The sequence below is a fragment of the Vanessa cardui genome, chromosome 5 (assembly GCF_905220365.1).
Source record: "Vanessa cardui chromosome 5, ilVanCard2.1, whole genome shotgun sequence".
Lineage (NCBI taxonomy): Eukaryota > Metazoa > Arthropoda > Insecta > Lepidoptera > Nymphalidae > Vanessa > Vanessa cardui.
In genome coordinates, this window is record NC_061127.1 from 3,821,527 (window position 1) to 3,834,616 (window position 13,090).

Here is a 13,090-nt window from a genome sequence, read left to right on the forward strand (position 1 = left end):
TGCGTTTGAGAATTGTAAAAAACTTTGAAGTACTAATGTTCGTACAACGATAAGTCATAATGTTTTCGATTTTGTTAATTGCAACTCTCTACCTACAATTAAGAGTAAATATGATTTTAGATTTGTGGCAAAAACATCATTTTGGGCTTGATTGCTAAATTGTTCAGAACCATAAGGTAAGGTAAAGTAAATGTGATCATACAAAGAGAATTGAATTTGAATTGAAAAAATGGAATTTTCGAATATAAGTGAATTTTACGCAAACGATTGTGTAATTAAAATTTTGTTACTAATCTAATCTAATCCAACTCCTCTAAGGTTTGTATATATTATTCCAGGACACATATTTTGTTAACATTTATGCTCATAGTTCATTTTCATTATTTGTCAGTTGATATGAAAAGTGAGAGGTAACCACTAACCAGTATGTTGGGTAAACACATTAAAGGTTAGACGAAGTATGAAATTTGAAATGGAAATAGCGTAAGTCAATTACTTTCTTTTAACAAGATTCATCCTTTACACTCTAAATATTAATACGCACAATTGCGTGGATAATATAGATGTATTACCTAATTATCTTTTATACCTATGTTTAAAAGTGTAAGCCTGTTGTATAATATATAAATATTACATACAAATGTCAAGGGTTACGTTTGAAATTACGATAAGCGCCACTTTTATTTCGGTACAGAATACGTACTTAATATTAAACAATTGTTTTGTCAAAAAAATAACTTAAACAACAATAATATTTTGTACAGATATTACACTTTGTCACCAACATTTTTTCTTTGCAGTAACATATATGAAATATACGTATTGCTGACCGATTAACGACCATACCACAAAGAGACTGGCCAAGAGATAAAAAAATATATTGCACAGGTTTGTACACAAACACAGATGCAAACTCTTTACTCTCATAATATAACCAATTAATAACTTAAGAATGTCTAGACGCAGGTCTTACGGCCTTGGTACGTGTTAATTTTATTATAAAAAAAAAACAAAAATAGAATCAAGCTCTGCATGTATTGACGTACCATTTATAAACAAACCACAAATGTCTTTTTTAAATAACAACCCGATTAGTTCTGTTTAGTTTTTTTTTATCAAAATAAGTAGTAGGTAGTTTACAATAAATCCGACGACAAGATAAAAGACAAAAATAAATAAGTTAAATAACATTTGTCGGTGCATCGATGTCATAGGTCGAAAGCTTGATTAATCGATGATGTTCAAAATGTTTTTTTTTTTAAAAAAAAAGAGAATACAAATGAACTCTTCAGATACATAAAATTATTATAGGTACATTAAAAAAAAACAGACACGATCAAGGAAGATGAAAGAAGTAAACAAAATGTTTACAGTTAATAATTAAATTATAATTAGGTAATTGTAGGAATTAATAAAAGAGTAGCATAACTTTTCCTTTTTTAAAATACACTTGTTGAATTATTATTGTCACTGATAATAAAGACCTTGTTGTTATATTTTATATTTATTCAGAATAAATTACTTTCAATTCAAAGATACTGTTTAAGTGAGGTCATAGCATTGATAACATGATTATTTATTACTATCTGATGATAATTAAAAAAAAAATCTACTAACAAAAAGTCCCTATCAAATATTTGATTATTATATTAAAAAAAACATTTAGTATTTTTTATGTTATTTTTTAAATTAATAATCATACATAATATCATACTAGGATTAACATTGTCGTCCTAGATGATTTCGGTCATGGGGACTAAATTTCAAAGGAGAATATTCAACAGCACAAAATACAGATACAGCAACCAAGCACAACAAGAGCAGGCTTACATTATTGCACCTGACTCTCATATTTCGTTGGAGACAACAATCGGACATAACCGGCCTTAATTCAAACACAGGCAACGGGTCTTAAAGATGTATCGATACTGCCAAAGTTCGAAATCGAAGCTACCGAAAAGAATCTTGTCACCAAAACCCTATACTTTTTTCCGATCCAAGACACTCGTGGAGCGCTATATCTGCAGCCTTGTAATCCAGCTCCTAAAGTAACGATCTTATTTACTATCCCTATGACAACAATAGCTCGTATCAATAATAATAAATGTATGATTAATTTAATTAGAAGATAAACGGCTTATAAGTAAGTAATATGCTATCTGAAGATATCTTTCGTTTATAACTTAGCTATTAAACTGTTTATGCATTAAAATTTTTCTTTAAAGGAAGTAAGTTAAGTGAGTAAGTAATATTTTTTGCATTGGATATTATTTTTAATTAATTTTATGGGAATTTTAAAAAGCGACCTTTAGTACTAATTCGTTCGACTACGAATTCCCACCAGCGTCCTTTCTTTTCATTTTATTTCGGCTGATTTGAAATAAATTTATTGTTTTTATATATTTTAGGAAAGCTAAGAAAACGGTTATGTTTTTAAAATAATCTGCAAAACAAGTTTCATGATGATTTTTTTTAGTTTTTAACAATGATGATCTAGTAAACAGATATGTTATTAACGCGCAAAAAATGAAGACTATAAAACGTCCTAATTGGTACGTTTGCCTTTAGTTGTTTTACGTAGTAATACGCTATAATACATAATAATTACGTAGTAATACTTTTGCGTAATTAAAACATCTAGTTATCCCTTTTACTTCTTGTTTTTATCAAGCTATCCTTTTTACTTTTAACGATATGTAAAAATAAACTAAAATAAACGGTCCCCTGCGCGGCACACTTTTTCTGTTGTTAAGTATGGATATAACATATCTGTTTATTAGAATATCATTGGTTTTAATGCATTTTTGAGGAAATTTAAAAAATATTGAAGTAATGTCGTTTTTCGTCTCCTATTTTTAAATTTAGACTGATAATGATTGTTTAAATATTGACAAATATCCAGTGTTTATTCGTTTCGTTTCTTAAAGGAAAAAATAGATTTTTATTGATATTATTTTGTAAATAAATTTTTTAATTAGCATTTTTGACTAATTTTGAAAAAAGTTAAAACACGTGATAACTCAAAAATATTTCACTTTTTGATCATACATATGGGGTTTAAAATTATTGCAAATAATCATCCTAGCGGATGTACGTCAAATTTCCAATAACCCCGTATATCAGGTAGGTACCAATAAATAAGACTCTAGGTTACCTGCATGTATAATTTTCGTTTTTCCTTGAAATATAAAAAATACCAACCTCTAGCTATTCGTTAAAAAATGTTATGAAATTCGCAATCAGCTATGATTTACATATATATATAGATACAATTTGAGGAGTAGGTTAGGAGCATATTCCACTATTCCGCTGCTACAGTGCGGGTCTGTGGATCCACGTGCGACATAATTTCGTTGAAATTAGACACATGCAGGTATCCTCACGATATTTTCCTTCACCGATGAACTCTATATGAACTACAAATATAAAATAAGCACATGAAAATTTAGTGGTGCTAACCTAACCACGGGGCATCTCGACTCTATACTTAAATACTTAGTATTGTTGTGTGCCAGTACGAAGAATAAATGAGTCAATATAACTATATACATAATATATAGACGCACGGGGTATCACATCATATCTTAGTTCCCAAGGTTGATGGTGAGTGAAGAATGTTAACTAACTTTAATTATTAGCACTCTATAATTTCTGTCGAAATAAAAACTAACAGTGATAAATTGATTCGGTACCTCGATTAGTTTCCGATTTATAAGTAAAACAAGTTGTAACCGCGTGACGCGGGCTGCCGGTGACGGTGTGACGTCATTGTACAACACAACACGCTCAGTCTGGCTCACTCGGGTCTCGCGAGTGCGCGTCCGTGCCGTCGAAATTATACTCAATTACTTATAAATATGTCCAATCCAAATACAAGAAAATCATGTGTTGTGCCTAAATGTGTAAATACAACTATCAATTCGCCGGAAAAATTGTTTTTTATAGTTCCCAAGGATATTGAAATGCGAAAAAAATGGATAAAAGCCATGAGGCGATTAGATCCATTTGGAGATAAAAGTACAGTTTATTGTTGTGAAGATCATTTTGACGTAAGTATAGTGATCATATTTTACATTGGTACGTTACACTTTATAGTACTTAAATAGGCTATTTGACAATGCGAAAAATAAAGTGTCAATTATTGAAATCAGTATATATTATGAGTTTAAAAATGGTTATTTATCAACGAAAGTTGAAAATAATACAAAATTTATTCAAAACTCCATAAATAAAAATGCATTATTTACAACGTTTGTCACGTGACACAAAACGCTTCTGATTGGCCGGCCTTATAATGAAGGCCGGTAATGAAGTCTCTTGTTACCCTTGTTTGCCTTCTATATGTACCACAGATTAAAATACAGGCAAGTGACGTTACCGACACCATTGCAGCGCCATTTTATTTTCGCGCGCTATTTCAATATGGAATTTTTAATATGATATTTTTCGGCAAATATGTACTAGAAATAAAAAAAAAAACAACTTTTACTGGGTTCCTTAACCTCTACTAAATAATATTAAATGGATTTTAAAAATGAGTCAAATAGCCTATTATTTTCATCTTATAATGAAACCATTTCTAACCGGATCAACTGCGTGTTTATATATTTTACATGGGCAGGAAAAATATAAAATCGATAAGTTTGCGAGTAATCTGGCTAAAAATGGTTTCATTATAATATACAGTGATCGGGAATACCAAAAACATTACTATTAATATTTTGTAGTTTACATTTATTTAATACCTTTAAATATAAAATCTGGTCAGAGGTGCAAAACCTTTGGTGTCAGAACTTTCCGTTATTACATAGTGTTACATATTATATTATCTTGAGATACAATGCAGCTGACTTGCGTTATCCTTTGTTTTCTATATATAAGTTCTAATCTATACGAGACTGTGCCTACTGCCCTGCTGGCGTAGGCACGTAGCCTATACTATTTTTTTCTTTTTTTGATAGATGGCCAATACTAATTTTTTCTTTTTTTAGATTGAGAATGATATGGAGAACTATACTAAATATAAGTTGGTCGGGGGAAGAATTAAATTAAAACAAGGTATAGTTCCACACAAATTCAAATGTCAACAGCAAAAGGAAGATGAAAAACCTCAGAGACCTGCAGTAGAAAAACTTCGTCGTATAGAATATTATGAGAAACAGTTAAAACAAGATGTTACTTCGGCGTTAGAAAAACATGTAAAAACTGAAGAGATATTTGTTGCTAGTTCTGAAGCCGAAATAAAAACAGAGGATCCATTAAGTTCTGTAAATAATGATCAGCGTTTAGAAATAACAAAAAAAAATAAGGCAGTACAAGTAAACCTGAAAGTTTATGAACCTAAGCTTGTTCATAAATCAACCATGACTGAAAACAAATATCTAAAAAAAAAAAGAGTAAAATAATATTTTCACCAGATGCAGTAACTTAAAGTCATATCTACGACACATCTTCAAACGCCTCTTCTCGTGAATGTTTAATCTTGATCAAGAATCAAATAGTCCTAATTAAAGAATAAAATAAATTAAAGATTCAGATTCGGAACCGAAAGCGAAACACTTTTTTTTAGAAACCACAACTGTTGTTAGATTTATCTAAAGAATGCTATATTTGTAATAATATGGTATCTGAAACAACAAAATGTTCCTACTCCTCGAAATTTAACGATAACTTTAAAAAATACACATTTATCAACCTAATCAATCCTGGCTTTCTGGGAAAAAATCCTGACATTGGATTTTGGTTTATCGACAAACCAAAATCCTATATAATGTTACTAAAATCGTAAGGGTTAATGTTCTAGCTGTATTTAAATCACTTGTTTATATTTTCTACCTGCATCCAATGACCAGATGAATCTACCTATTTCATTTAGAAAAATTACAATCATTTGAATCTCAAACCATTTTCAACTGGTTTGAGATTCAAATTGAAAAGCCTGTCGATGCCGTAAAGCGAGCTCTGACTTGGTCGGATTACAAAAACTGTAACACAATAAAATATCTTATATCAATAACCGGACGGGTCAATAAATTTTATTTCACCAGTATATGGCGGCTGAGTAACAGATTCTATAATTTTTGAAGATTGTAATATTTTGCAAACTTTTCCTCAAGGATCAGCGGTAATAATTTTCTACAACGACATTGACATCTGATCAGACCTAGCGTGAGCACTAAAGTAAAACCTACACCAAAAGAAGTTTTGGAGACAAAAACATTGCATCGTTACGAAGACACATAGAAAGAGCTATCGACAGATTCAGATTATTTGAGTTATAATGTCTACACGCTTGTGTAGTTCTAAAGCAAGTTGACCTGCTAGATTCAGTTCTGCATGTGGTTTTTGCTAAGCAGTCTGTTTAATGTAGAGTAACTTCCTAGTGTTTTAAGCAAAATACATTTAAGTTTATTTTATTGTATTAAAAATATGAAATATTGAGGTAACGTACGTTCCATTTTTCATCAATGTTGTGTTATTTATAGTTTAAATAAAACTATCTTACATTAGGATAATGTTGATAAATAATGAGCAACCATTAATCCATCTGTTTTAGGTAAATTATCCGATTACCCTTTTACGATCCTTCGTCCATTTTATTAATCGAATAATATTTACTACTATTAGACTATTACCGTGAACGCGAACAAAAACACAAAAAAAAACTGCACAAGCTACTAAACCTACTATAAGTGCTGGCGACTTGATACTAAGCGGTGCATTTCCGCGCGATGCGTTGTAAAATGACGTCACAAGCAATTTCAAGCGATTTGGCATACCTAGTAACATTCTTCATTGCCAATGTATGAATGAAAAATAATCCTTACAGTACCAATATCTATGGGCAGTGGTAACAACTTTCATTTGGAAAATGCAATAAATTGTAATAATTATTAACCTTACTTGAAAATTGCTTAGCGATATTTAGTTAAACACTGATTTCTCTATTCATATCATTACAGATTTGACATTTGATACGTAATGACACAGCTTCGCTTAACCAATCATTCCCAAAGAGCTTTATTAAGGCCTTAAATGAAATTACATTAAAATCTGACGGATGATATTCGAATCTCACCACAGAGCACGAGAGTGATATGTCAGATTAAATTTAATAATTCTCTAAGTTATAGAGGCTACACTAAATAGCACATGATCGCCATATCTATATCAAACCGTTATCAACATTTCACTTATAACACAGGAAATTGAATCCTAAACAACCGCACGGCTGTGTCAGGGCATCGATTGAGATCCGAAGTTAATACTTACGGAACTAGCCTCAAGGTTAGTTAAGGCTGACCTAGACAAATATTGTTAAGGAAACAAGGGACCGCCGATTGCTTTATTTTCAACCTCGTGTCTAATCTATAATTACAATCAAGTGAAATCTTAATTATGCTCAGTTATTCTTATGGTCTCATGCAGAGATCTTAGGCTAAGTATCATCATATCAACGGTAGAACGTCCATTGCTGGACATAGGTACCCCAAAAGACCGCTTGAATGATCGGTCTAGTGCAGCCCGCAACCTTCACCATGTCATCGGACCAAATTGTTGGGGGCCCTACCCACGCTGCATCTTCCAGCTCTCTGCACTTTGGAACTCGGCGGCACAGATTACTTAATTTGTTTCTAGAACAGTTATTTTTTCAACTACCACTAATTGCAGGAGTAGAATTAAATAAAACCAGCATTTGAACAGTTAATATAAATATATTTCGAATTATTCAGAGGCTTCACAATATTTGGAAGAATTACTCGACAGCGTTCTCGTTTGGATGTATGACGAACTCGCATTCATTTTTAGTTTGTATAAAATTAGTCATACAAGCTGTTACGAAAGAAAGCACACTTAATAAATTTGTGGTTACAATTTTATTAGTAACAATGACATAACAATCAAAGCTAACACCGATAATCATGTCCCATACAATAGACACTAGAGCAAAATTTCGACTAAAAACTTTATGCGCTAACATACCAAGCGTTTTCGATACTAAAAGTGACATCCACAGATAACGAAAGAAAAAATTGATCCATTAAAAAATTTACAAAATATTTTGTATATTTTTTTTATTAAATAATTGAAACTATATTGGTCAATATTTTTATATGATGTTCTACGATACAGTTTTACCATAAGTATACATACAATTCCATTACAAATAACATAAGAAGTTGATTGCATTTTGTCACCATTGACAGATTATAAGAAAAAAAAACAACAATATATGGAAAATTTTACATAGTATTTTATGTTTGAATTATTATTGAATTGAAAACTGTTCACATATATCTTTATTTTAAAGTCATAGAAAAATATGTTATCATTAATATCATATTGACAAACACTTAATCAAATACAGATTATGATGTACAAGTTAGCGCATAGGTTGTGAAGAAAGTATTAACCAATTTTAAAAGTAATAATTCCTTTATTTATGATAGCAAATACATTTTGTCTGATATAAAATGCGATCGAAGCGCCCTATTTAAATGTTTCTAGTTATATAAAAATGCAACACCATAGTAAATGGCGCGTTAACTTACATTTTTAATTAATACTAATATTACCGTTATTTACATGCTGTTTCTTCTAAATATCTGCATCTGAACAATACATTAAAACCTTATAGCTATGTACCTATTTTGTGCAATTGTTGATGCTTTAAAAATAAAAAAAAGAACAACCTAAAATTCTATTTTCAAATGGTTAAGTAAAAATTGTCTATGGCATCCATATATTTGATATTGAATTTCAAGCAATAACAATTGCACACACCTTAGATGCAACTTTTCATGTACTAACTTTTACATCTTACAATTTTAGGTGTGGATTTAGACGGTAATTAACTTAATGTCTACTATTTAAAAGCAATAAAAAATCTTCAGTATATTTTGAGTGTCTACAGAAAAAAAACTTTAGGCATAAAAAAGTTACAAGGCCGTGTCGTCAGTCAATTAAAGCCTAAACCCAATATCACATTTCTAGCGAAAAATGTCCCCTGAAGGTCTAAGTTTAAGCGACCAAATAGAAAAGTGCAAGATTTGCAAGACAAATCTAGGAAATATTGCCCACTTCGACTTGATCGATTAACAATGCTTAATGTTATAATTGTGCGGCGTTTTAAAGTATACTCGAAACCTATCAAGATACGAGTTTATGACGACAATTTATTACAATATAGGAAATAAAAGGAAAATAATAAAATACTTAATAAATCATGTTTTTGAACGTTTTATAAAGATGACATTTACAGACATTTTACAGACAAATTTAATAGTTTATTAATTCAATTAATAATAATAATAAAAAAAATGATGTAACTTTAATTAAAATGATGGCATTTTATTGCAAATTTTATCATTCTAACTAGCTTCGATATGTATTTAATAATAAACTTGCGCTCGTATTCCAAATGACGCATTATAAAATAACACTAAAGGGACAAAGTTGACAACAATTACTCGATGGCTAGTTTGTGCCTAAAACGTGTGATTAAAACAAATCGAAACTAAACTTTGGAATAACTGTTACATCCATTTACATCGAAAACAACAAAGAAAGTAATCTTAACTTTTATGAATACACATTATAATTATGAATACAAATTATTTATATATACGTAAAGTTTTTTAGGAATCTATACGAAAGTTAAATATTAATAACATTTTAGCGAATACTGCGTATGTACTTATAGACACCTATAATGAAATACAACAATTGGGAACAAAAATAAGTAATAATAAATCGAAAAATATAATCTCTGTTTAAACAAAAATTTCAACAATTCCACGTTTAAAATCACCGACGCGCGAAATAGAAAACATTTCTTTTTTTTTTAATTATATAGTCGACTATGAAATCAATGTGGCCTACGGCGTTCAAGCAAAAAATGTAGGAATGTACTCATTAACATTAAGATCGCGTTTAAGGAAAGCACCCAAATATGAATACCCAATAAATGTACAAAACTGACATGTTCCCTTATCGTACGTAATGATGTCACTTAGCCATAGACAACTGTCAACTGTCAGTGTCATTCCACATATAATACAAAAAGCGTTTACATATACGGGACTCACTCACACCAACCCACGTTACATATAAATGATGCGTATTATCAGTAAAATTTAACATCTATTGTATGCATTTGTTTGCAGTCCATGTATAGTTTTAATACAGCACTCTGGTAGTACGACTTGGAGACGGATCGTTTGGTGTGCTCATGTTTGATAGCTATGCTGTTTACACTGGCTACGACACGCGGCTGCACTATCTGGAATCGTAAAGTTCTTGCTTTATCTGCTCGTGTAACGCGATTACAATGTATTGTTAATTGTTATACTTAAATGTGTTGTGTTATCTGTGTTTATTAAATAGTCAACAGTTTTTCAACATATTACACTATTGATTGGCAATTATCACGATCCGTGCATATTTAAAGACAAATTAAAATCTTTTCAAATGAAGAAGAATAATGATAAGATGAATTTATAATGGAAATCATTTATTAATCATACGCAAAATATGTGGTTGTCTCTAGTAGAACTAAACTTAAAAAAAATGTCTCAACCGCTTATAAAGAAAAACCTTTTTTTAGACAGTGAGATAAACCTTTCAAAATGAAAGCATTAACCGATTCTACAATATCAAGAGACAAAACTTATGGGAATGAATATCAAAGTCAAATAATTTGCATGAATACTTTTACAGTTGGATCATAAAAAAATCTTTTTAAATAACCATTTATGTCATTAAAATTACTCATATATAAAAAATATATTTTTTATTAACAATATTATTTTGGGGTAGTGTGTAAATATTTTAACTTGAAGGTAAGATTTGAATTGTGTTTAAAAATATAACGTCGTTACTTCTGACTTTCCATAACAAAATTGCTTTCGCTTCTTACATTGGGATAAGAGTAATGTATGTGATGTTGTCCAATATAGATGAATGCACAAACCTCAGCGTCGCAATCCTTACAGTAGCACGCACTTCCGCTTCACCTTGATGGGTTGGACGGGGCAGAGGACGGCGCGGATCGCCTCGTCAAACACCGTCTTGAGACCTTTCTGCGTCAGCGCCGAACACTCCAGGTACTTCACGGCGCCGATCTCCTTCGACATGCTGAGACCCTGGTACATCACATGACTCTTAATAAATATCCTTCTGACCTGCCAGCCGTAATCTCCTTCGACATGCTGAGACCCTGGTACAACACATGATTCTTAATAAATATCCTTCTGACATGCCAACCGTAATCTCCTTCGACATGCTGAGACCCTGGTACAACACATGATTCTTAATAAATATCCTTTTGACATGCCAACCGTAATCTCCTTCGACATGCTGAGACCCTGGTACATCACATGATTCAAAATAAATATCCTTCTGACATGCCAGCCGTAATCTCCTTCGACATGCTGAGATCCTGGTACATCACATGATTCTTAATAAATATCCTTTTGACATGCCAACCGTAATCTCCTTCGACATGCTGAGACCCTGGTACAACACATGATTCTTAATAAATATCCTTTTGACATGCCAACCGTAATCTCCTTCGACATGCTGAGACCCTGGTACATCACATGATTCAAAATAAATATCCTTCTGACATGCCAGCCGTAATCTCCTTCGACATGCTGAGATCCTGGTACATCACATGATTCTTAATAAATATCCTACTGACATGCCAGCCGTAATAGCCAGGCTACATATTCAATCTTTGCTTGTAATTCTAGACTGTTCTAGACGTTAGTATTACTCAGAAATTCTCAAAAAAACCTCAGAGTCTGAAAGAGGTAATATATAAGATATGATTCATCTTATTATGTAAACAAAGACGTACCGGCGATCTGAACTGAGCGATCTCATTGAGACTAAGCGAACTGTTACGCCCAAAACTACATCAAATATGTTTCCCACGACTAGTGACAAATCTCACTTTAATGCTAATTAAACATTTACCTCTACTTTTCTCACACTTTGGGGCAACCTAACTGGAGACCTAACTGAGAACACACTGAGATACTTATTATAAATCTCTCATCATCCTTCTGCCCTCATACCAATTTAATTTGGGGTCGGCGGAGCATGTTTTCTCCTTCCAGACCTCTCTGTCGCACGTCATCGGATAAGTAACATAAACATATCATCTTTCACACCATCCATCGCTTCTTTGGTCGTCCACTACCACTATATCCATCCACATATGTACATGCTCAAGACCTTCCTTATAAAATGTTCCTTATGCCTCCCCTTCCTTACAACATGTTCCTCATTCCTCTATCCGTTCTATGTTAATTCGAAATGAATTAAATGACTTACCTGTGGATAAGTGATGGGCGCGAGTTTTTTGTCCTTAAGCTTCTCGATGGTGTCCTTGTCTTCGCGGAGATCGAGCTTCGTCCCCACGAGGATGATGGGCGTCGATGGGCAGTGATGCCGTACTTCTGGGTACCACTGGAGATGAGAATATAATAATCATATTATATATACATAGTAAACATTTATTTACACATATTATGTATATTTTCAGTATATCTGTTCGAAATATATTTATTGAAAATTATAATAAACAACAGACAATCGTCGGGTATACATAAAATATTTAAGTAGTATAATACAATATATTTAAGTTTAGCTTTTCTTTTTTTTTAATTTGCTAAGTAAATAGTTTTTGTATCCATCAGTGGGGTATTTTATTTTTGTTATATCCTAATTTCAATTATAATATAATTTAGTTATTTAGTTATTAAAATGTGATGATATAGGTTATTTTTCTATAAATTAATATAGGTAAGTTTGATTTTTATTTTTCAAGGTCAATGTTGTTTAACTGTAAAAACATATCACTTTGAATATTACCTACATCAGATATTAAAGATAAAAAAAACAAGGATCTATTGCCTTCCTTGGGTTTCAAGCTTCATACTAAATTTCATACCAAACTCGAGATATTGGTTTGACCGTAAAAGCAGAACAGACCTCCCCTCGCATATATAATATGAGTACAGATGTATCATATCGAAACAAAAACCATATACTTCAAATGACATCCCCGTTGCCCACTGAAGTT

General features: G+C 31.6%; 2 protein-coding genes across 3 annotated transcripts in view; one reads left to right on the forward strand and one right to left on the reverse strand.

Annotated features, from left to right (window-relative positions):
- Positions 1-3,805: 3,805 nt before the first annotated feature.
- LOC124529968 lies at positions 3,806-5,493 on the forward strand. The gene is made up of 2 exons (XM_047103931.1): positions 3,806-4,049; positions 4,992-5,493. The coding sequence occupies exons 1-2, from the start codon at positions 3,858-3,860 to the stop codon at positions 5,403-5,405; spliced, it is 606 nt and encodes a 201-aa protein (XP_046959887.1). The 5' UTR covers positions 3,806-3,857; the 3' UTR covers positions 5,406-5,493.
- A 2,202-nt stretch (positions 5,494-7,695) lies between these two features.
- Positions 7,696-13,090, reverse strand: part of LOC124529614 (ras-related protein Rac1) — a 44,354-nt gene continuing 38,959 nt past the window's right edge. Inside the window, exons 4-6 of one of the 2 annotated variants that reach the window (XM_047103418.1) lie at positions 12,340-12,474; positions 10,973-11,144; positions 7,696-10,282 (exon numbers count right to left, since the gene is read on the reverse strand). In XM_047103418.1, coding sequence (XP_046959374.1) covers positions 10,989-11,144; positions 12,340-12,474 — 291 coding nt within the window. In that variant the 3' untranslated portion in view covers positions 7,696-10,282; positions 10,973-10,988. Of the gene's footprint in view, positions 10,283-10,972; positions 11,145-11,294; positions 11,589-12,339; positions 12,475-13,090 lie in introns of those variants that run through there. The other variant, XM_047103420.1, reaches the window with a different exon arrangement.

Coding starts and splice junctions, on each gene's coding strand:
- LOC124529968 (XM_047103931.1), top strand. CDS start 3,858: ATGTCCAATCCAAATACAAGAAAATCATGTGTTGTGCCTAAATGTGTA. Junction 4,050..4,991: donor GTTGTGAAGATCATTTTGAC/GTAAGTATAGTG, acceptor TTCTTTTTTTAG/ATTGAGAATGATATGGAGAA.